Source organism: Schistocerca piceifrons, chromosome X (genome assembly GCF_021461385.2).
Source record: "Schistocerca piceifrons isolate TAMUIC-IGC-003096 chromosome X, iqSchPice1.1, whole genome shotgun sequence".
NCBI classification, from domain to species: Eukaryota; Metazoa; Arthropoda; class Insecta; order Orthoptera; family Acrididae; genus Schistocerca; species Schistocerca piceifrons.
Genome location: NC_060149.1, coordinates 414,117,933 through 414,144,391, shown reverse-complemented (window position 1 = coordinate 414,144,391; position 26,459 = coordinate 414,117,933). Strand labels below are relative to the sequence as shown.

General features: G+C 41.5%; 1 protein-coding gene across 2 annotated transcripts in view; it reads right to left on the bottom strand.

Annotated features, from left to right (window-relative positions):
• Positions 1 to 1,410: 1,410 nt before the first annotated feature.
• Positions 1,411 to 26,459, bottom strand: part of LOC124721594 (IDLSRF-like peptide) — a 220,561-nt gene continuing 195,512 nt past the window's right edge. For both annotated transcript variants that reach the window (XM_047246644.1, XM_047246645.1), the window contains exon 4: positions 1,411 to 4,965. In XM_047246644.1, the coding sequence (XP_047102600.1) occupies positions 4,772 to 4,965 (194 nt within the window). In that variant the 3' untranslated portion in view covers positions 1,411 to 4,771. The remainder of the gene's footprint in view (positions 4,966 to 26,459) is intronic.

The following is a 26,459-nucleotide window of genomic DNA, read 5'->3' as shown; positions in this document are numbered from 1 at the left end:
ATCTAAACATTCTTCCAGGAATAGATGAATGAAAAGGCGGTTGGCAAAGAAACGGAAAGTTACAGGACGACTTTCACCCATGTTAACAAATACAGTTCCTGAATTCTGTCTTTTATTGAAAATTTTAGTGGAATATTCATAATAGCACGTGCAGAGATATCAAGTTTCTCATGTGTGAGAAAGAGCTGTGGCAAATAAAGATTTTGTTTCTAAACCTTCTTATTTCTCTCTGTGTCGATGAATGAGGTTATTGACGGTTACGTAATGTTTTCCTGTGGATTAACTCCAGCATGCTCTTCTTTCCGTGTTATACTGTATGGTGTTCAGACACATTTGAAAACTATTTCCATGCCCAATTTTGTGCCTTTTATGGCAAGCCATCCTAGGCTTACATTACAGCAACGTAATGACCGCCCGCACACGGCTAGAGCTTCTATTCCTTGTATTTGTGATTGAAAATCACTACATTGGCCAGCAAGGTCGTCGGCTCTCTCCCAGATGACAACTTTGGGTGCACTATGGGCAATGCCCTCCAACCATCTTCAGATTTTGTCGATCTAATGCTCCAATTGGACAGACTTTTGCACGGTACCCCTCAAGTGGACATCCAACAACTCTGTTAATCAATGCTAGCGGTGGACGAACTCGTTACTGACTTGCTCAGTTCGTGAAGCTTTTTCTCTTGAATAAGTAATCCATTTCTTCTGAAACTATAATTATTTGCTTGCCTGTACACGTAAATCACATCTAGTGATTTCTGTCCCATTTAGGTAGTTGCTTCGTGGTGCGTCGAATTTCTTGGCAGGAAAGAATTTGGCAAGCAATCATTGAAACAGTTGCAGATTTAACAGAACGAAAAATACAGGCGTAAGACGCGACTAAGTGCCATAAAACCGCACTATCTGAACCCATAACTGTTCTCGATATTTACGTTGGGACACACTTGGTTTCCATGATCCAGAAAATTTTATTTGTAACCTCTGTTACAATCATTCGTTTTGTGTTGTTCAAACTGCCTACAAGCTTAGCATTTCAATGATTTTGGCTTCAGCCATGGACATTTTCTGAACAGAAATTTTTTACTAGCTAGTCTCGTCGTCCTACACGCCGCACCAACACACTGTGGGTAGGGGTTCTACTAACTTGACGCCACCTGCAGCAAATATATTGTTTCTCTCTCACCCAATGATACATCCTTTTTACCATCTTACAATTTCCTGCAAGAGTCCAGAACTTCAGTGATGACTGATGACACATGAGGATAATACTGAGTGAATACATGAAGGAAGCAGAGCTAGCGCATTTGCTAAAAATTTAGATTCTTTATTCATAAGACTTAAATGTCACAATGAACAAAACTGACAATTATATGTAATTTAAATATTGTGGAAAATGTTTTGTATTATTTATTCTCATTTATAACATCCCTTTCAAATCTTAAATGTCCTTATTTAATCGTTACTAAGAATTCTGAATATTCGTGTTACACATAATGTGAAATTTACAACAGACATCATCTTGCAAACACTTTTAAACACACTGGAGGAAAACTGGAATTAATGTTGTTCCCAATTCTGTTTATAATTAGAAATATAAATGAGTTCAGAATAATTTTAGCATATTACACGATTTATTTTCAAAAAAAATATATTTTATATGTTGGTTTTATTTTAAATTAAATCTAAATTGATATTTCTCCATGCACCCAAGTACCTTCGAAGTAGAATCCTGCTAACAGCATTTCCATTCATAAACGCCATATGTGAATGATACGAAAACGTCACTGAGATGTGTTTGGTATGTGCTGGGAAGGGGAAGACAGAGTAAGGAGCTAGAAAATTAATTAGTGCCTTGTTGTTCATCAATAAAATTCTAAATCAGAAGAGGGATAGTACACAGATTACGCAATGTACTAGATGTTGGATTGTGTCAGGTCGTTATCTAGATTTGAATTAAAAACTTCAAAAATATACATACGTAAAATCATGTTCATTCCATCTTCTGATTAATTAAAACAGTGCTTCTGACATATTTACTTCTGCCAGTCTTGATTCAATCCTGAAAGGAAGTTATTTCCTTACGGTGATGATTTATGGATTCAACACAGCACAAGCAGGCTAGTTAATAAATAGATTATCTTTTAAAGAATGATACACACATTTCCTACGAAAGTTTCAGTTAAGGTTCGTTTGAAATATAGTCATTAGTCATGTTATAATTAGAATACATTTATCTACATACATTGGCTTATAATTGTTAGTGCCAGTACACTCAATAAATTACAAGTGGAAAAGAAATAACATCGAAGAACAAGCACACATATATACAGTCACTTTATAATTAATTGGAGATACAGTACAGTTTATCGTAAGAGTGACCTTCAAATACCAAACCAAAATAACATTATTATAAGTATCTGGCTACTGCCAGTTGAGGTTAGTAGTAAGCAGCTCTCCTTTGGTTATACATTTCATAAAGGACATACGCTGGGTATGGATCAAGTTTGGTTATCCAAAAGACTGGAAACTGTCTTTCTTTCCCTGAAGGTAAAATGGGTCGCATATTCACTCAAATCTTTCACTCATGTGGGAGATCAAGGCTGGTTAACTATGTAGTTAACAGCACACAGGATCAATGGATAACAGCTAATGCTAGAAGATATCTTGGATTAGCTCCTAATGCGATTTGAATGTTATTACGAACATGAGTCAATACAGTTTCTGTTAATAGAGGTAATGTGCGGAATTGTATCATAGTGGTTAAATTTCAGATTTTCACAATTAATCATGTAACATGTAACGTAAATCGCCGAGTTTTCATTAAAATTATTAGACACAGTGTAGAGCTGATGAAGCAAAGAAAATGTGAGGTGTCTAGTTTCTACGTTACATCTACTGCTTTAAACTTTCTGTGTTGCGGAACTACAGCAAAGTAAAAAATAAAGACTGTGATACATTCACTTTTCAGTTTGAAATATCATATCAAATTCCCAGTTTTTTCTGACAGAACACGTATTGTCCTTACAGAAAAATTCTTAAAATCAAAAGATTTGATGAACATGACATTCCTAAACAAAAGTAACTCTACACGAATTTACAGTTAAGATACATGCTCTACATGGTTAGCAGTCAATGTTCCTCTCTTATGTTTTGAGAATATTCTCCAAATTGTACATAACGTAAAATATGCTACTTTATGGTAGCGATTTCAGTTCTTCCTGTTCTACAAATCACAGCCAGAACACAATAAAATGAACATGCTTGTTTCACGTTCAAGCTTTGTCATTCTACGCAAAGGGAACATTACCATGGCTAGAGATATTACTCTAGAGAGAAACATTCCAGTGATCTATTTCATGTGTCTTTACTCACACAGAAGGATTCATGTACGTTTGTACTACACATCCTTTACAGTTATGTTCAAATGACATGAAGAATTAAGGCTATAACTGTACAGTTAGAAGGTACCACATGCATGCACTTAATACATATTTCTGATACGATAAGCGTGACATCTAGATACACATTAGTTACTAAGAACGACTACACACATAATGGCCACAGCAAAGATATTCATTATAATTGTGAACTTGAGTAGACTTCCAGACAATGGATGATTAGGATGATACATTATATTGATAGACGTTACTAGACGATAAGTTATTTTGAATAGATCTTCATGGAGACAAGGAAACTAAGACATTTCCATTATGCCATATTTACAAAGCGTGACAACTTTGGCAGAGGTCACTCCTTAAGTGTATCAAATCATTAGGACACCCTTTTCCAGTGTAGAAGAAAACGACTGATACAATATAAGAGAAATATCATTGACAATCTTAGTAATACGCACCAGAGAGGAAATCAGTTACGTGACCTGTCAGTAGAGTATCTCAGTGCAGAAGGACCACGCAGTTATATAATTTTAGATGTGGTGTTCAGCATGTTAATCACATTACTCATTCCTACGTGTATAAAACTACAACAAATAGAATATGTAGTGCTGGCTGGTGGATGTTTTCCAAAATCATCACCGAACTATGGTAACATTTACAATACAAAGAGGTAAAAGCAATTTATCCTGTTCTGGCGATACTTTCATATGGTATGGATGTGTTTATCTGTGTGAAACAAACATCTCATGACGGAATGTGTTTCTGACATGGATTTTTTATTGTTCACCTTCTTGACCTCTATGACGTACTATTTCTGGTTACATTGGGTAATCGAAATGCATTATTGCAGTAATGTGTGCAACATGGTGCGTACTTCAAATTCTGGCATAAAACACCACGTCAGTGTTTCTCAACCCGAGATACAATAGGGACATTTTCACAATAAAATTGCAATGTAGAAATATATTCTAAGACTGGACCGCATACACCTTTATTATAAAGTAAATAACAAGGTGAAATGACCTTAGTCCCACACAGTTTTGTTTTCCACTACATGTTACATTAATTATGAAAAGGTAAAAGCATAGAAACTGTTATAATCATGCATGGTGATTTATTACGACCTCTATTTGTAAAATAATTTTCAACGACTTTTATAACTCTATGTATTACACATTGTAACAATTTTCTGAAGAGGAGAATATTAGACAACTAATTTAAAGATATGTTTCATGAGTTACAGCAGGCTATTAATACGTGAAGCATAGGAGTCTAAGTATGTTTCGAAACAGTATATAGAGGAAAATTTAGCTTGTGGTGAGGTTGAGAAACGCCAAACACTGGTGGGGAGCCACTGTTGTGACACGGTAGGTCACTTCAGTCCAAGAATCCGGTATTGACGAGCTTTTCCAGGAAGAATTTTACGTCGCCCAGCTCTGAGTCCTTTATTCCAAGACTCTTGAGCATTCCCAGATCGCCGTTCTCCACAGCCATGAAGACTGAGCGCAGGTGTTCCAAGTCCGATCTCATCAGATGTAGCGCCGCCCCGAAGTCCTCGATGGTCTGTGATTCTGAAATTACAAAAATACTTTTCTAACATTTGTTGTTCTCGACAGCAACAAGCGCGAAAAATATTTCTTGTTGATTGCAAATGAACAGAAAAATATAAGCGCTTAGTACTTAATATGATAAATTCATTTTATCTACTTTATCATATACTTCGAAAAGTCCATATACCAACATGTGACTTTTTGAATTTCCTAATTAATTAATTTACACCAGAGTGAGAAATTCTAGCAAATGTTTCATAGCTTTATGCTGTACACAACACCAAAAACAGTTGCATGGTGTTTATATCAATGAAAAATCAATCACTTTTCTAAAAGACTGAAGTAATATTAGGGTTCAGGTTTACGTCACCAACAAGATCATCACAAACGGAGTTCAAGGGGATTTTGTACACAGATAGGGCAGCAAATAGGCCTTGAAATTTTCACAGGAACCTTCGGTCATTTGCCTTAAGCAATTTAGGGAAACCGTGGCATATTTAAATCTTGTTTGTGGGGATGAGGGGACCAGGATTCGGATATACTCGACACGAATATAGTTACTTAACGCTAGCGCCACTTTGGACAAACTCTCACATTATGAAAATTGAGTGCTACAGGCAGCATACAGATCACCGCTTTGTGTCAGAAGGCCCACATTAAATTAGTTTTGCATCACAGCTGTCATGGTTTGTAGATTCCGTTTTGCGTCCACGACGAGCTACATCATGAGAGATATTGACCTGAGGGATATATAGTATAGATAATGCAAAACACCTGAGCAAATGCCATTTGAGCTGAGGTAGTCTACAGTTGCCCTGCTATTTATTTCATTTGTGGACCATCAAGTAAACACTCCCTAAAAATAAAAACGAAAGGTAATTACAATTTTTACATTCGTAGCGGATGTGAAAGTGAACACTACATTAAAATAAACAGACAGTCTAATTTTTAAACCACTCTTTCATGTTTTTGACATGACTTGATATAGAGTTTACAGAACCTAATATCTAAATAGCAACACTCGGTTTTACAGAATATGGGGAGAACGGAAACGTACTGAACACCTGTCTTGTTATTTGAAGGAACGAACTGAAGATGCGAACGTTTCTTGGTGTTCAGTTAAAAGCATGAAACAGATCTATCACGTGTTTTAACGTGTTTCGGAATTTCCAATCACATTTAAGAAATTAAAATAGCTTTCAATTTTATCTCTTTAGAAAGTACTATAAATCAAACTTTATGACGTTTATGTTGGTTTGCGAGTGTTTTCGACTATGATTTTACACTACTGCGATTTTTTTTCCGACGGAAGTATCCGCACAAGCTATAAGACCAGACTGTTATTTTAAAACTGCCGCTCACTCTGTCCTAGACTCTACTAGTTCAACGCTTGCTGTGTTACGGCAGGACAGTTTGCATTTTATAAATGTGTGGCGATACTACAGACAGAAGGATGAAGTAGTGGATTTTTGTAGAAAACTCGCGTGGGACGGCGAACGGTTGTTTATGATTGTTAAGTGTGGAGCTAATGTATCAGCATACACTGAAAGGAACCTAATTGGTATACAGTCTGGACCAGAAGACTTTCTTTTATTAAGTGATTTAAGTTGCTTCACTACTCCGGGGATATTTACTTCTACGCTACTCACGTTGGTAGCTGTTCTCGATTCGAATTCTGGAATATTTACTTCGTCATCTTTTGTGAAGGCTTTTCAGAAGGCTGCGTTTAGTAACTCTGCTTTGGCAGCACTGTCTTCGATAGTATCTCCATTGCTATCGCGCAGAGAAGGTTCTGATTGTTTCTTTCCGCTAACATACTTCACATACGACCAGAATCTATTTGGATTTTCTGGCAGGTTTTGAGACAAAATTTAGTTGTGGAAAGTGTTACAAACATCTCGCATTGAAGTCCGCGCTAAATTTCCAGCTTCTGTAAAAGATCGCCAATCCTGGGGATTTTGCGTCTGCTTACAGTTGGCACTTTTGTTTCGTTGTTTCTGCAGCAGTGTTCTGACCCGTTTTGTGTACCAAGGAGGATCAGCTCAGTAGTTTGTTAATTTGTTTGGTATAAGTCTCTCAATTGCTGTCAATACTATTTCTCTGAATTCAAGTCACATCTGGTCTACACTTATATTATTAATTTGGAAGGAGTGGAGATTGTCTCTCAGGAAGGCGTCAAGTGAATTTTTATCTAGTTTTTTTGAATAGGTATATTTTTCGTTTTTTTTTTTTTTTTTGGAGGATTTGGGGATTACAGTATTTAATCTCGCTACGACAACCCTGTGCTCACTAATCCCTGTATCCGTTTTGATGTTCGTTACTAACTCAGGATTATTTGTTGCTAAAAGGTCAAGTGTGTTTTCACAACTGTTTACTATTTTCGCGGGCTCATGAACTAGCTGCTCGAATTAATTTTCAGAGAATGCGTTTAGCACAATTTCGCATGATGTTTTGAGTGTACCTCCGGAATTAAACACGTATTTTCACCAATATATCGAGGGTAAGTTAAAGTCACCACCAACTAGAATCGTAATAGTCGGGTACGTGTTTGAAATCAGACTCAAGTTTTCTTTGAACCTTTCAGCAACAGTATCATGTGAATTGGCAGATCGGTAAAAGGATCCAATTATTATTTTAATACTTTTGCCAACAATGACCTCTGCCCATACCAACTCACAGGAACTATCTACTACAATCTCGCGACAAGATAAACTACTTCTAACAGCAACAAACACGCCACCACCAACCGTATTTAGCCTATCCTTTCGGAACACCCTTAGGTTCTTCGCAAAAATTTCGGCTAAGCTTATCTCTGGCTTTAGCAAGCTTTCAGTGCCTAAGACGATTTGAGCATTAGTGCTTTCTATTAGCGCTCGGAGCTCTGGTACTATCCCAACACAGCTACGACGGCCGCGCGGGATTAGCCGAGCGGTCTGAGGCGCTACAGTCATGCACTGTGCGGATGTATGTGTTTGTCCTTAGGATAATTTAGGTTAAGTAGTGTGTAAGCTTAAGGACTGATGACCTTAGCAGTTAAGTCCCATAAGATTTCACACACACACACACACACACACACACACACACACACACACACACACTCACACACAGTTACGACAATTTACAACTGTTATACCTATGGTTTCTGTACCTTCGTTCTTCCTGTGTTCGGCCTGCACCCTTTGTGACTGAAGCCCTTCTTGTGTTTCCCCAGGACACTCTAACCTAAAAAACCGCCCAGTTCTCTCCACACAGCACCTGATATCCGTGTAGCCGCCTCCTGCATATAGTGGACACCTGACCTATTCAGCGTAACACGAAACCCAACCAGCCTTTGGCGCAAGTCGAGGAATCTGCAGCCTACACGTTCGCAGAACCGTCTGAGCATCTGATTCAGAGCTTCAACTCGGCTCTGTACCAAAGGTCTGCAGTCGGTCCTGTTGACTATGCTGCAGATTGTCAGTTCTACTTCTATCTTGCAAGCAAGACTGGCAGCCTTTACCACTTCTGTTAGCCCTCGAAACCAGAGAGAATCTCTTCTGATACAAAGCAAGACACATCATTGGTACCGACGTGAGCAACCATTTGCGGTTGGCTGCAGCCTGTGCTCTTCATAGCATCTTGGAGGATCCATTCCACATCTGAAATGTCCCACCTGGTATGCAGACGGAGTTCACATTGGTTTTCTTTCCCTTCTTGGCAGCGATTTCCCTAAGGGACAGCATAACGCGCCTAACGATGGAGCTCCCAACTATCAATAATCCCACCCTTTGTGATTGTCCGGATCTTGCACTCTGAGAGGTTTCCTCTGTAACAGGACAGGCGATAGGCTCTGGCTCAGTGACAATGTCAGCCACAGACAGCACCTGGAACCTGTTTGTCAGACAAAGCGGGGAGGCCTTACGTGCGGCCGCTTAGGAAGCCTTTCGCCGCCTGCTACGCCCCAGGGCCCATTCGACCACAGGTGAGGGGCCAGACTCAGTGCGTGCAGTAACTGTGCTGGCTACCGGTGAGGACCGATCGTAGGACTCTGACGTGCTGGACGTCCGTTGGATCCCCACGGCCGGCCTACAACAGTGGTGCCCATCCACTGCGGCTTCGGGCTGTGTAACCGAAACCATCACAGCCTGAAGCTGAGAGTAAAGTGTCACCAACTCTGCTTGCGTCTGCACACAACAATCGCAGACCCTGTTCAAACTAAAGACTCTGGAAAAATAAACTTTGCAGATAAACGGACTATCAGCAAGTGCTGCGCGACTCTACTGTAGACCCTGACGAAAACGCGCAAACTGTGTCTAATAAATTAGATTAATACGCAGAGATTCAAAAACCTAACTACCGAAGCAGTCAGGTGAAACTAAATAATTCGCCCCTGATTAGGAATTTGTAATATGTCACAAAATAGGTTTACTTTCCGACGCAAACGAAAACGAGAGACCTATGGCTATTAGATATTAAATAAACATGCAGAAACTCAAGAAACTTAATTATTAAAGCACACAGATGGTATTATCAAATTCGCTTATGATTAGGAACTCGTAAAAGTCACAAAATCGGTTACTTCCCTGCTGCTGCTTGTGTCTCGGCCGGCTACTGCTGCCTGACTGTTGTTTAGTTGTTTAGTTAGTTTGATGTTCCATGGATCATTTTGCACAATGTATCGTAATGATGTGGAGCGGGTCATTTTACATTCACACTCCAAAATAATTTATAAATAGGGCTACATACTAAAATTTTGTAAAATTTTTCATTCATAACATACATATGAGAGTTAGTAACTCCTACACCCCACGTTTTTACACATTACAATAACAGAAATTCTTCTACGGAACAGAAGCAGTTATCAAGGAGAAACATTATCAATTTTTTTCAAATTTTATTTTGCTGCTGTCAGGCATTTTGTGTCACTGGTTAAGTGGCCAAAAGCTTTAGTTGCAGCAGTGTACACAACATTTTTTGAAAAATACAGCCTTAATGTTGAGTGAAGGATGTAACTTTTCCTTCTGGTATTGTAATTATGTACATAATTGTCCCTTTCGAACTGCAGTGTATTATTTACAACAAACTTTATGAGGTAATAAATATGAATGTAATGTGAAGCAGCAGTCAGAATGCAGAACTCTTCAAAAAGATGTCTACCAGATGATCATGGTGAACACCGCATATTATTTTTATAGCACATTTATAAACAATGAAGACTTTCTATCTTAAACTTGAGTTAGCCTAGAAAATTAATCCATATGAAATAACTGGATGAAAATGTGCACGATATGTCAACTTACTGGTTTTTCTCTACCCAAGATTTTCAGTGATTCTAAGTGCAAATGTGGCTTACCCAGGCTGTTTCAGGAGTTCCAAAACGTGCTTTTCTCAATTAAAATTCTCATCAATATGGACACTTAAGAATTTTGAAATTTCCTATTCGTTGCATTCATCCTAACCAGAGGGGATCCATTCATTTTGTAGTAGCAGACGTTATATTATAAGGAGACTCTAAACTAAGTTACATGACTTTTAAGAGCAAGATAAAAACGTCTTTTCTAGACAAAGAAAGATGTTGTTTCTGGGGAAGAAACACTCTCTTTATGTGTTAATGTACCTGCCCTTTAGGCCAGTGCATCTCGTCCGACGTATTTCGTTGACCAAGAGATGTGGCGCAGTAGTTTTGGGTTGCCGTTCTGGGTATCTCCGCCCGATTGCCCATATTTAAATATTTTGTGATTTCTCTAAATCGATTAAATGTTGTGATGGTTCAGGCGAGGAGGACAAAATGTCCTTCCCATTTTTTCCAATCCTTGTGTGTGCTCTGTCTCAAGAAACATTGTCGTAGTAAATATTTTGAGACCGATGTTTCCTTCCCTATTATGTCCCGTGAGTACACTTATTTCCAGAAATATTGTACTGGAAGGTATATAGTTATACGTAAGACGCTCCGTAGAATAAATATTTTTGTTTTTTACGCTACTGCCACAGCAGTATCAACCCCACGCTCATCTTGAGCGACATCTGCATCAAAGAAGACAAAATGCGTTTACAGTACGTTAATATCTAGCGCATAGACTTCTGTATCAGTTAATGTGACTGCTTTCTTTTTCTCATAACATTATAAACTCACTTCACCCACCAATTTTCAGTTAGTTGCACCTTAAAGAACAAAAACACACAGACACACAAATAAAATAATGCCTATCAATTCTTCACGCCGCCTAAAATGTCAACCTGCTAAATAATTTAGACGAAATAAAAATTTTAACTTATATGGCGGAACATCCTGACATTATATGGAGCTAAAAGGGAGACATAAGAAAAAGTCATCGAAAATTTCACCGATATTCTTGTAAACCTATAGTCGATAAGTATGTTTCTTTGTTCTAGATAGTTCAGTAATACGAATGAAAAAAATCAGAAATGAAATTGTATAGTCTATGGTAACAACAACTCACAAATAACCTACGGATGCAACGGACGTTGACTTTACCGAGTGCACAACATCAAAATTCATATACTGATTACGACGGTTCTTATACGGATAATTACATGAGTGTTATCAGCAGATGTCTTTGATTCGTGCTAAAGAGCTGGTACATAGAATGTAAGTAAAAACGTGATTTGTTAATGAACAGCATCTTGTGAAAATAGCTATACGCTAGAGATAAAATACTGTTCAGGTAGCTCGTACGAAACGCATAAAATACGACTACTATCAAACGGTAAATAAAGAAATATGTTAAGCGGGTGAAAAACAAAGCTAGTTGAACATATTTTACGTGGTTTACGTAGATTTCTACCTCACGATTTCAGAAAACCAATATTCTGTAGAATTTATGCAGAAGCTGAATGTAAGAGACGGGACCTTAGAGTGAGAGACACAGTGCAGGCGGCTCTTCCTGACATGATAGCAGATTTGCTCGCCACAGGGGTCTGTATTTCACAGCGTCGCACTGCCACCTCGCCGGAGTTGGCCAGCTCTGGAAAAGTTGTCTCCCTGGGGTGGGAGTCTCCCTGGGGAGCGGCGCACTTCACGACACAGTTGCTTGCCTCTCCCCTGCATTCTCCTGGGATGGCATTCCGCCTGGACACAATAAGGGGGCAAACCGTTGTCCTTCCCTGTACAGTTTCATTTCAGCTCTGTTCACCACATGTTGAGAACATCAGAGAATTTTGGAATTTAAGAATATGAACATTGTATTCTCGTTTTGAACAGTACATTGTAATTATCATGTTATTGTGGCGTTCAAGCCGTATTTTGGTTTGCTGCATCTCTGCACATTTTCATTTTTGCATGACTATTACTACCTACATATATCTGACCTAAGTGCTGTATTCAAGTCTTAATATTCCTCTACCGTTTTTACCCCCACATTTTCCTCCATTGCCTAAATGACGATTCCTTGATGGTCCAAGATGAATCCTATAAACTTTTACTCATGATGTGCCATAAGTTTCACACCATTTCGATACGCTACATCTTTATTAGTAACACGACCTCCCCATCTTATCTTTGCGGCATTATCCTGTAGCTCGACAGTTCAAAACTGCTTATCGTCCACGTTCCATTTTCGTATAAGATTGCACTCCAGCCAAACACTTTCTGAAAAGACTTCTCAACACTTGTATTTATAGCTGAAGTAAATAAATTAGTGTGTAATGTTAAAAAAATTTCACAAATTGGATCTTTACAGTGTGACGATTATACAAATTCCAGATAGATTAAGACTCCATGGTGGACTACCAGTAAAAATTGAACCCTTGAATCTGATGTGAAATGTTGCCGACTTTGGAGTTCAAGCAGCTCTCACAAAACGTCTTCAGTAGTATACTTCTGCACTCTTCTAAGTTCGAAATGCGTAGATCTTCCCCTACAGGCCTACATACTTTGCAGATGTCACTCACTGTTCTCAGAATTGCATAATGCGTAAACACATTGCCCGTGATAAGCAAGTGTTTGAGTTTCACTCCCGATACGACACAAAGTTTCAATCTCAATTAGTAGATTACCCTCAAACAATCAGTTTCAAACATGATGAGTTTTAGTATTTATCACCTGGCAAAGCAAAAAGTGGTTCAAATGGCTCTGAACACTATGGGACTTAACATCTGAGGCCATCAGTCCCCTAGAACTTAGAACTACTTAAACCTAACAAACCTAAGGCCATCACACACATCCACGCCCGTAGCGGTCGCGCAGTTCCAGACTGAAGCGCCTAGAACCGCTCGGTCACTGCAGCCGGCGGCAAAGCAAACTAACGCCCTAAAAGTATAGCACCATTCGCTAGTGTTCGCCTGGGAGAGAATGAGACGAAAGTAGCTACAGCGTACACTTCGGTACTCTCATAAGTTTGGGCTGAACTATTTGTGAGTGTTACATTTCAAACAATCTCCACCAGTTGTACAGAGGTTAATTTTTGTGGGTCAATATCTTTAAATATTTCCAGAAATAACTGTTCCACAGCTACTGTTTTTCACTGATAAGCCAAAACGTTATAACCACTGTCCACCGTGGCGTTTGACACCGCCTGGTAGCGTTTCAGGCACGTGACGCGGTAACAAAAGTATGTAAGTGGAGCAGACACTGGCGGGGGATCACCGTAGCGAATATATGGGCTCCAAATGGGGAAATACCTTGAGATAGACGACTTTGACAAAAGGTAGATTATTATTATGCAGAGACAGTGAACGAGCATCTCGGAAACGGCGAATGGGAGGCGAACATGTTACAACCGTGCTAAGCAGACGGACAGGATAGATGATGATCTATGGCATCTCTGCCGAAAGAGCACAATGATGGTGCACACACAAGTGTTTCGGAGCACACCATTCATCGTACATTGTTGAACATGGAGCTCCACAGCAGACCACCCTTACGTGTTCACTTGTTGACACAACGAAATAGTAAGTTACGATTGGAGTGAGTACGGGACCATCTGGATTTGACCGTCGAATAATGGAAACTTCTCAGCTCTTCGGGTGAATCACATTTTTGCTACACTAGATTTATAGTCGTCTCCACAAACGGCGTCATCGAGGTGAACGGCGACTCGAAACGTGCAGCGTGCCACGGACGCAAGCTGGTGGGAGCAGTATAATGCTATGGAAGGTATTCTCTTAAGCTTGCCTGTGTCCTGTGGTAGGAATCGAAGGCACGGTGGCAGCTGCGAGCCACCTGCATCCCTTCATGCTTGATGTCAACCTTCAACTGTATAGACGTCCGTGTCTCGGAGCCATAACCGTACTGCATTAGAGAATGAGATTTTCACTCTGCAGCGGCGTGTGCGCTGATATGAAACTTCCTGGCAGATTAAAACTGTGTGCCCGACCGAGACTCGAACTTGGGACCTTTGACTTTCGCGGGAAAGTGCTCTACCAACTGAGCTACCGAAACACGACTCACGCCCGGTACTCACAGCTGCCCGGTACTGGCAGAAGTAAAGCTGTGAGTACCGGCCGTGAGTCGTGCTTCGGTAGCTCAGTTGGTAGAGCACTTGCCCGCGAAAGGCAAAGGTCCCGAGTTCGAGTCTCGGTCGGGCACACAGTTTTAATCAGCCAGGAAGTTTCGTACTACATTAGTTTGAGGAGTATTACAGTGAACTCACATTGATGTCTCCGAGACCAAATTCGCCTGATGTAAATCCTGCGGGACACATCTAGGTCGCTATCGGGCGCCATCACAGCTTACACAAATCAGCGGCTCGGTATTTACGCGAATTACATGACCCTTGCATAGACACCTAATGCCACAAACCTTCACAAATCTACCAACAAACTGCCGGATCCCTGATACGCAGAACCAGTGATGTATTTCGTTCCAAAGACGGACAATCAAGCTGTTAAGCAGGTGGTCATAACGTTTTGGCTCGTAAGTATATTTCCTTGTTTGACCTCAACTAGTTTCAAGGCCTAACCCCTATTACTAGGTGCCCATGTTTGTTGAAGCTAGACGTAAGCTGTCATCGTATTACTCGGCACACACAAGAATCAGAACATCTAACATGTGTCTGCTCCCTAGTTACAGACATAGAACCTTTGACTTAAGTGCTCGTTCACGAAATTAATTATGACAAAATAAACAAAGAAATGAAGTGTGATTCTGAATAGTTATTCCCAGTAGTAAATGAAAGCTTCTTTTCCGCCAGTACTGTTGTCCTTCAAAAACATAACAAAAGATCTCGAGCGTACCTCTTTGGGCTAGCTCTCCTGGAGTAAAGGAGGCTAGCCACAGCCTAAGGGTTGGTTTCACTCTTTAGTGCATAGCCTAAGGGTTGGTTTCAATCTTTAGTGGCGCGAAAGACTCATTCTGAAATTAAATGTTGATCTCCATTTTTTTCCACAAGACTCATAGCACACTACAACGATGACTATATTTATTTACACTGTAACATGCAAAAATTGTACGCTGTGTCTAAATAAACCACTTGTCTTTTGGATTCCGATGTCCCATGGTGCCGCAAAAATCAACTGTAGTGCGCTCTTTTTCTAGTTGCCTACTACCGTTCACACGTGATGATCCGTTTAACTTGGTACCTTTTACAGCCTAAATCTTTAAATAGAATAACTTTTCTGTGAACTTGATTGTCAATGAAGGATAATTTTGTGTGACAAAAGCTGTGAAAACTAGATGAGTTACTCTTAACAATATGCTAGAAAATGATGTCTCATATTACATTTCTGAATATCGTTAAGTCCAGTACTTCTTATGATCATCTCATTTCTTCTTATTCGGGAGGACGACGGTTCAAAGCAGCGCCCGGCCATCCTGATTTAGGTTTTCCGTGATTTCCCTTAGTCGATTAAGGCAAATGCCGGGACAGTCCATTCGAAAGGGCACGGCCACTTTCCTTCTCCGTCCTCTCCTAATCCGAGCTTGTGCTCCGTCTCTAATGACCTCGTTGTTGACGGGACGTTAAACATTAATCTCTTCCTCCTCCTCCTTCTCATTTCTTCTTCTTGATCCCACTCATTTGGCGTCGTATCCTTTTTTCCATACTTTACATGTAATCGATTTACTGAAATACAAGGTTTTGTTATCACGTTTCACCGCCTCCTAAGTTGCCAATGTCATGCTTTTCTCCCCCTTATGGCCAATGAATATAATATTTGTAATAGGAAGCTGTTGTTACGCTCCACGTGGATATTTCCAGCGTCATTTTCTATTAATTCATTGTGAGACAGAGGCAAAAACATGCACTAGTTAGAGCTGGAAAAAGAATGCATCCAGTTACGTTATAAAGTTAATTTGCTCTGCGGCCGGACTTCACTAGGCTTTGTCGAATAATTAATACTGTCCGCGAGGCATCCGCCATGTGAAAGCGCGACCTTCTGAGTGCAAAATCATGTACCGTAGTCCACCACACCGTAAAAACTTCACTCCCCCACGGAAAAAACAGTGCTGTTTTTGTCTCTCTGAAGATGTGTATTCACAGGCGGGCTCGTCTGGCGAACTGGTCGAGAGGAGCGGTCGGCCACGCTCGACCGTCGCTGTATTGAGTTGCGTCTGTCTCAGTTCCACTTTCTACACACGGACTCACACCACACTTATGGTGGCAGTTTTTATGTTCATCGCTATTTATCGACGGATCACTACGTTAGTAGCCCCTGTGATAAAGCTGACAAGGACGTTTATTTCGTTGAGTTATAATAAGACCACGTTAAATAGTACGTCTCATAATATTTACGACATCTTGCATCGGTGGAATGTCTTAAAGTGATTAACTGTTATCCATTATGATGACAAAGCCATGGTTTAGCCACATGCACATATGCAGATGACAGTAGTATTGCGTACACAAGGTATAAAAGGGCAGCAGCGTTTGCTTAGAGCTGTTACTGCTTACACACAAGTAACATTGCATGTAATAACCGTAAAAATCAATGTGGGACTACAACGAACGTATCTGTTACGACAGTGCGGCCAAACTTGGCGTTAATGGTCTGTGGCAGCAGACGATCAACACGAGTGCCTTTGCTAGCGCCACGACATAGCCTCTAGTGTCTCTCCTGGGCTCTTCATCATATCGGTTAAATCCTAGACGACTGGAAAACCGTAGCGTGGTCGGATGATACCGATTTCAGTTGGTAAAGCTGATGGTAGAGTTCCAGTGAGGCGCTGATCCCACGAACCACGTACCAAAGTTGTCAACAGGACACTGTACAAGATGATGCGGCTCCACAATGGTATGGTCTGCGTTCGCATGGAATGGAATGGTTATGCTGGTCCAACAGAACCGATCATTGACTGGAAATGGTTATTTTCGGCTACTTGGAGACCATTTGTAGTCACTTATGCACTTTATGTTCCCAAATAACCATGGAATTCTTATGAATGACAGTTCCACACGTCGCCGGACCACATTTGAACGCGACTGGGTTGAAGAACATCTGGACAGTTAGAGCGAATAATTTGGGCACCCTGGTCATCCGATATGAATCCCGCCGCAAGTTTATGGGACATAATCGAGAGGTCAGTTAGTCCACAATATCCTGCAACAGCAATGTTTTCGCAAATTACAGATGGCTATAGAGGAAGCTTGGTTCAGTATCTCTACAGCAGACTTCCCACCACTTTTTTTGTGTCCACGCCACGGCGGGTTGCTGCATTGTGCCGTGCAGGAGGAGGTCTGACATTGTATTAGGAAGTATCTCATGACTCTTGTCTGAGCGTAAGTACATGATATAGCTGCAATAGAAATAAATATTGTTGTCAGTTGGCAGATGTTTCGCCATCTACATGAATATTACATGTTACTAACAGCAGACACTATGTCTCATAGATACACTACTGACCATTAAAATTGCTACATCAAGAAGAAATGCAGATGATAAACGGGTATTCATTGGACAAATATATTGTACTAAAACTGACATGCGATTACATTTTCACGCAATTTCGGTGCATAGATCATGATAAATCAGTACCCATAACAACCACCTCTAGCCATAACAACGGCCTTGATGCACCTGGGCATTGAATCAAACAGAGCTTGGATGGCGTGTACAGGTACAGCTGCCCACGCAGCTTCAACAGGATACCACAGTTCATCAAGAGTAGTGACTGGCGTATTGTGATGAGCCAGTTGCTCGGCCACCATTGACCAGACGTTTTCAATTGGTGAGAGATGTGGAGAATGTGCTGGCCAGGGCAGCTGTCGAACATTTTCTGTATCCAGAAAGGCCTGTACAGGCCCTGCAACGTGCGGTCGTGCATTATCCTGCTGAAATCTAGGGTTTCGCAGGGATCGAATGAAGGGTAGAGCCACGGGTCGTAACACATCTGAAATGTAGCGTCCACTGTTCAAAGTGCCGTCAATGCGAACAAGAGGTGACCGAGACGTGTAACCAATGGCACTCCATACCATCACGCAGGGTGATACGCCAATATGGCGATGACGAATACACGCTTCCAATGTGCGTTCACCGCGATGTCGCCAAATACGGATGTGACCATCATGATGCTGTAAACAGAACCTGGTTTCATCCGAAAAAATGACGTTTTGCCATTCGTGCACCCAGGTTCGTCGTTGAATACACCATCGCAGGCGCTTCTGTTTGTGATGCAGCGTCAAGGGTAACAGCAGCCATGGTCTCCGAGCTGATAGTCCATGCTGCTGCAATCGTCGTCGAACTGTTCGTGCAGATGGTTGTTGTCTTGCTAACGTCCCCATCTGTTGACTCAGGGATCGAGACGTGGTTGCTCGATCCGTTACAGCCGTACGGATAAGATGCCTATCATCTCGACTGCCAGTGATACGAGGCCATTGGGATCCAGTTCGAGGTTCCGTATTACCCTCCTGAACCCACCGATTCCATATTCTGCTAACAGTCATTGGATCTCGACCAACGCGAGCAGCAATGTCGCGATACGATAAACCGCAATCACGATAGGCTACCATCCGACCTTTATCAAAGTCGGATACGTGATGGTACGCATTTCTCCTCCTTTCACGAGGCATCACAACAACGTTCCACCAGGCAACGCCGGTCAACTGCTTTTTGTGTATGAGAAATCGGTTGGAAACTTTCCTCATGACAGAACGTTGTAGGTGTCGCCACCAGCGCCAACCTTGTGTGAATGCTCTGCAAAGCTAATCATTTGCATATCACAGCATCTTCTTCCTGTCGGTTAAATTTTGTGTCTGTAGCACGTCATCTTCGTGGTGTAGCAATTTTAATGGCCAATAGTGTATATACAACGAGCATTGATTAAGTAACGTTTAACGCGACAATAAAAATCATTTAATAATAACGTACCGAAAAACGTGTCCATTAAAACCTGTTGTAGGATTTCGGGTTCTCATTCCCTGTCTTGACGTCAAAGAAAGAAAGGGAGTTTATTAGAGATGAAGTACTGAACACAGGGTAGTATCAGGCATTCGGCATCTTATGAGGAATCATCCTGGAGCAATTTACCTTAAGGAGAACGTAATTTGGGGTCCCGATCCCTGTCATTCTGATTTAGGGTCTAGTGATGCTGTCGCGCGAGGTAGCCGTGCGGTCTAAGGCGTGTTGTCGCGGTTCACGCGGCTCTTCCCATCGGAGGTTCGAGAACTCCGTGGAGCATGTGTCTGTGTGTGTTGTCCTTAGCGTAAGTTAGTTTAAGTTAGATTAAGTAGTGCGTAAACCTAGGGACCAATGGCCTCAGCAGTGTGGTCCCATACTCCTTACCACAAATTTTCATATTTCTATAGATGGTACTGTCTATTAAAGCGCTACTGCAAAAACGTAATAATATCCTAGAATGTACCGTAGGGGTACATTATATCAGAACACTAACCTACGTTACTGTTTCATCGTAGATTAATAGAAAAGTTCCAAGCAGTTAGCTAATAATATTAAAGTAAGTTGGAGCCACCAGTTTACGGTTTTAAACTTCGATATATTCTCATTTTACCGGTTTCACATTATTTACGTGGATTTGGATGCTGCACATTCTTAACAGAAACTCGTCTGAATGTGTGACCTTGCCGTTCTTTGAATGGGAAGTGTGGTTAATTATCACTGATTTAAAGTATTTATATGATAACACTAAAGTCTTCGCTTACTGTAGAGAGTCAAATAACAGATTTTACAAGAAGTAAAATGCCAGATAATCGGAGAAAGCCATAAAGAAGTAACAACTTGTCGCAAGTATGCAACAGGAAAGTTAGAACTTAGGCTAGATATAGGGGCACACACTGAATATGAAAAATGACCAACACGAGAATTTCACTCAGTTTCTTATGGGAGACACTGAGCCATAATATTTTCTAACTACAATGACGTTACGGTAAACAAAGTAGATTCCTAGTAGGAGAGATCATAGAACAGAACCAGGTCCTACCATCACTTACAAGCCTGCAGTATTCGTACATCCTCGTTACTTCGTTACTGTTGGAGGACGACAGTTACGCTGCACTTGTTTTGGCTAAGAATTATTTATAAGCTATTAATTTATTCTTTATGACTTCCATTAAAAATGACCTTAATAAAAAGTAACAGAAGAAACTTCCACTGAGGTGGCAAAAGTCACGAGATATCTCCTAATACAGTATCGGACCTCCTTTGACCCGGCATAGCGCAGCAGCTCGACGTGGCGTGAACTCAAAAAGTCGTTGAAAGTGCCCTGCAGAAATTTTGAGCCATGCTGCCTCTATAGCCGTTCATAATAGCGAAAGTGTTGGCGGTGCAGGATTTTGTGCACCAAATGACGCCTCGATTACGTTGGATAAATATTAGATGAAATTCATGTCGGGTGATCTGGGTGGTCAAATCATTCGCTCGAAATGTCCAGAACAATTATGGCCCGGTGATAATGGCGCACTGTTATCCATGAAAATTCCATCGTTGTTTGGGAACACGAAGTCCATTAATGGTAGCAGAGGGTCTCCAAATAGCCGAATATAACCATTTCCAGTCATTGATAGGTTCAGTTGGACCAGAGAACCCAGTCAATCCCATGTAAACACAGCCCACACTATTATGGAGCAACCACCAGCTTGCACAATGTCTAGTTGATAACTTGAGTCCATGGCTTCGTGGAGTCTGCGTCACACTCTAATCCCTACCATCAGCTCTTACCAATTGAAATCGGGGTTTATTTGTCCAAGCCACGGTTTTCCAGTCGTCTTGGGTCCAACTGATATGGTCACGAGCCCAGGGGAGGCGCTGTAGGAGATGTCGTGCTATTAGCAAAGGCACTCGCGTCGGTCGTCTGCTGCCATAGCCCATTAACGCCCACTTTTGCGGTACTCTTCCAACGGATATGTTCGCCGTACGTGCCATACTGATTTCTGCGGTTATTTCACGCAGTTTTTCTTTTCTGTTAGCACTGACAACTCTACACAAACGCCGCTGCAGTCGGTCGTTAAGTGAAGGCCGTCGGTCACTGCGTTGTCCATGGTGAGAGGTAATGCCTAAAATCTGGTATTGTTAGCACTCTCTTAATACTGTGGATCTCGGAATATTGATTTCTGCAACAATTTCCGAAATGGAATGTCCCATGCGTCTAGCTCCAACTACCGTTCCGCGGTTCAGAGCCTGTTAATTGTCGTCGTGCAGCGATAATCATGTCAGAAATCTGTTCACATGAATCATCTGTCTACAAATGACAGCTCCACTAATGCATTACCCTTTTATATCCTGTATTCGTGATGCTGCCGTCTTCTGTATATGTGCATATCCTTATTCCATGACTTTTTCCACCTCTGTGTAATAAGAATGGAAGAGAAATAACAATAATAAATATTGAGAGAGAGTGATTAGAAAGGTAAAAGTAAGGAATAAATTCATCATTACTACAGAAATACGTGGAGAAGATGAGAAATTCTATGGAAGTGTTTTGAGTAACATTAAGTGATTTCAATAGCTAGTGTACTCCTGATCCGCCGGCCGGAGTGGCCGAGCGGTTCTAGGCGCTACAGTCTGGAACCGCGCGACCGCTACGGTCGCAGGTTCGAATCCTGCCTCGGGCATGGATGTGTGTGATATCCTTAGGTTAGTTAGGTTAAGTCCCGTAGTTCTCAGAGCCATTTTGTTCTCCTGATCCAGTCTCCTTTTCACTCTACCTTTAGGAGTCTCTTGGATCCAAAAGCAAATCGACAGCGTTGGCGAGTATTTGCCATTTAACCAGTTGCGTACTAAGTGAGGTTCTGAAGGGCCATTCCGCCTTTTAGACTTACCTTCGGATCCGGAGACCACTCGGAGAAGCTGACGGTCTACTAAACCTTTTTCTGTGCATTCCTGTCCTGATACTGAACCATTACCCTCCTCCACGGCATGTCATATCCTTCCGTCCTGGACACGCAGTAGTTGGCCTGCTTGCTCTCTTTTGGTTCTCTGTGAAAAGCTGAAGGTAAATTTCACCTCATTATTCACTACTTTGTAGATACGATTGCCTTATGCTGCTGTCTCCCTTCTGTCATTAACGACTCATAAGCAGGACATTCCCGTAGGATGTGGTTAGATATATGTAAGGCTCCAAATTCACAGCTGGTTTACTCTTTCTTCTGGATTCCATATACCTGACAATTGAGAAGACGCAATAATTTCGAGTGTCAGTGGCAGAAGAGTCCCATCTCTCTTGCTAAAAATCCGTAATACGCTGTCTGGTAAAGATGCGATTATCTTTACGAGTCCCTAGTATTTTCTAGTATTTTATTTCCTTCTTGCGGCCATTTTTTTCTTCATCAAGAAGATGGCAGCTCTCTCTGTGTCATGCAGATCAAGAGAGACAGAGCCCCAAATACTACTTGCAATGCGTCACTTGATGTTGCGCCAAATGCACCCGAGAAACGCAGATGAACTATACGGAGTACACTCACCACAGAGAGTTTCTGTCACCACCGTAATAGGTATTTATTACTTACTCTAAAAAATAGCGGCAAAAATGTATCTTAAGTTTGTATAATTTGTTTTAAAATGTAATGTACAAAAAATAGTCCATTTAATTAGTTGATGGAGGCCTGCTCGTATATCGTAAGGCACAGTGCGCTAGCTTGTGAGACGAGGAGGTAGGTTATACCCAAAGCAAATCCACCCGCAGATGAACGAGCGTGGCGGTATACCTACCTGAGTGTGGTTTTTTGACGGTTTTCCACGCTCATTCAGGCAAATGCTGGGGTGCAAATTCTGCCTCAGCGGGTACTATACACAAACAGTTAAAACAGAATAGCATACAGAACCAAGTTTACATGAGTCACAGACAGATGGCGATGATTACTTCCCTCTGTTAGGTTACTTAGGCGACTGTGGCGTAAGGAAGGGGATCCGGCCACAAAGTGAAATAATGAAATAAAATTAGCCAAATACGGAAAAAAGCAGACTCGTACTTGAGGGGAAAAATGCTGGAAAAGAAAGAAGAAATGTGAGGGAAAAATCGTTAAATAACTTTCGGCGAAGGCCAGAATGTTTCCTTCAACGACTGGAAGATCAGTTCCTGGACCTGTTACCGAAAATGGGCTCGTTTACAATCTGCAGTGACCTCGATTCTGACGCAGACCTTATATGCGAACAGTAATAAATCTGTTATAATATCTTTGCCTTGTCTTTGGCCTGTAGTTCAGTTTCCGTAGAGAATAAGAACGAGGACATGGGTGAATACAGTAGCAGATGACAAACTGCACATTATGATGACTGACTGCATTCAATGACTCGTGATTTTCCCTTTGATCGCAATTAGATGGAATGCAACAGTCCTTAATAAACGGACGAAATTTTGTATAGCGTGTGAGGACTTGCACATGCAAGTAAGTCCCGCAGGAAGCTGCTAATAGAGCTCCTCTATTACTATATTTGGGTAGCCAAATAGTAGCAATTACTTCCCGCTTGCACAGTAGCTTAATAGTCTTCAAAGAGAAGGACACTGGCTAACATTTATGGAGGCAGTTGCTTTCGAACAGCCGCAAAACCTGGATACACGCTGTGTACCACTACAAGACAAACTAAGTGCACACTGCTAAGTAGTTGGGAGGCACGTGAGAAGGGAGTTAGTGTATGTGTGTGTGTGTGTGTGTGTGTGTGTGTGTGTGTGTGTTTGTGTTTGTGAATGAGTGAGTGCAAATCTGTAAATTAGTAACAGTATCTATTAGATGTTTTGCAGAGATGTGAGTGCAGGAGGGTTGGGGGAGTAATGTTTCAAGTTTGAGGGTTGACATCGATTACTATTACACTTAGACGCGCACGCGTACGCACACACGCACAGAGACGACCCCTCCCCCCTGCCCCCCTCTGACAGCCCCCCCCCCCTAACACACACACACGGCTACAAAAACATTTGTATTGAGAGGTTGGCAACACTCACAACCTACATGGAAAACATATAAATATACTTAAACACTATGCTGAGTGTGGAACACATGAAACAACAGCACTAGTTCTTCTGTGAACTTTCAACAAAGCTAACTGAAATTTAAATAGCACCAATGTAGTGTAAGAAAAAATGGATTCAAAAAAGATCGAAAAATTGCAGTGCGTGCATGAGCTACCAAGATTATTCCGAAATCAACATCCACTAACAATGAAGGGATAAGCTGTGTTTCGCAGAATATACAAACAAGAGAAGAACATCGTAGTAAATTATAACCCATTTTTATAAGGAAATACTGTTTTCAATCTACAAATACCGAAATTCATAGACATATTATGTACACACATTTTCACAGTAACCACAGAACATGCCTTAAACATAAAAAGAACAATGCCTCTGATAAAAAATACTCTTTATTTGAAATAAGTTTAAAACAAAAAAACAGTAATAATTGTATATAACGGGACTGAGCCCTGCTTGGCGCTCGAACATTCAGTGCGTGCAGAATTCCTTGTGAATCAGTATTCACCTAGTTTCGAGGTTCAAACAACCGCCACAGAACTAGGATGGGCATTGGAGGGCTGGAGTGTATACGCTGGCCCATACGCGGTAATTTCGTCACGCACCGAACTAGGAAGCAGACGTACGTACATATCTGTATTGTATGTGGTCGATGAGAAGTGACTCAGGGAAGTTTTATATACTGTTTGCACACCTGTAACTAATCCATCGATCCTTCTAAATCTTATAATTGTATATTTAATATCATTTATGTTATTGTGAGGCTGCATTAAGTCAAAAGGCTAATCGACATATTGGGTCGTCTTAATAAGCTTCACATTCCGAGCATCCATTTGATTTATAATTGTGGTTTCAATTCCAGCCTCGTTCATGTATACTAATAGGATTACTAGACAGAGCGTGATGTCGCTCGACAGTGTTATCGTGTGCTTTCGGTTTAGCAGCTTACCTTAATGATGAACCGTTGCGTAAATGAAAGACGAGGAAGACATACAGGCAATCTGACTGGTACTGCGTGAGAATGCTTGCTTGGAGCCAAATACAACTCACGTACAAATGTATGACAGGCTCACAAACCGCTGGGCACACTGCAGTTTACATATACCTAACACTCCCCGTGCTCCTTTTCCTTCTAGCATTTAACACGGCTATGTAAGACAACAAGTCTCTGGCGCAGTTGTTAAATTACTGCTGCTTCAATAATACGTTATCAAGATTTAAGTGAGTTGGAAGTGCACAAGCGATGGGACACAGCATCTCCGAGGTAACGATGAAGTGAGGTTTTCCTGTACGATCATCTAACAAAACATTCGGTTGAGCTAGGGTAAGTAAGGCCTTTTACAAGGAACTATCCATGTGGTATAGGGAAACCACGGAAAACATAAATCTGCATGGCTGGTCGTCGATTTCAATCCCATTCCAGCCGTTAGCGGTTCCAGAGCCGTAAAAGTTGTATCTCATTCAGTAAATACACTCCTGGAAATTGAAATAAGAACACCGTGAATTCATTGTCCCAGGAAGGGGAAACTTTATTGACACATTCCTGGGGTCAGATGCATCACATGATCACAATGACAGAACCACAGGCACGTAGACACAGGCAACAGAGCATGCACAATGTCGGCACTAGTACAGTGTATATCCACCTTTCGCAGCAATGCAGGCTGCTGTTCTCCCATGGAGACGATCGTAGAGATGCTGGATGTAGTCCTGTGGAACGGCTTGCCATGCCATTTCCACCTGGCACCTCAGTTGGACCAGCGTTCGTGCTGGACGTGCAGACCGCGTGAGACGACGCTTCATCCAGTCCCAAACATGCTCAATGGGGGACAGATCCGGAGATCTTGCTGGCCAGGGTAGTTGACTTACACCTTCTAGAGCACGTTGGGTGGCACGGGATACATGCGGACGTGCATTGTCCTGTTGGAACAGCAAGTTCCCTTGCCGGTCTAGGAATGGTAGAACGATGGGTTCGATGACGGTTTGGATGTACCGTGCACTATTCAGTGTCCCCTCGACGATCACCAGTGGTGTGCGGCCAGCGTAGGAGATCGCTCCCCACACCATGATGCCGGGTGTTGGCCCTGTGTGCCTCGGTCGTATGCAGTCCTGATTGTGGCGCTCACCTGCACGGCGCCAAACACGCATACGACCATCATTGGCACCAAGGCAGAAGCGACTCTCATCGCTGAAGACGACACGTCTCCATTCGTTCCTCCAT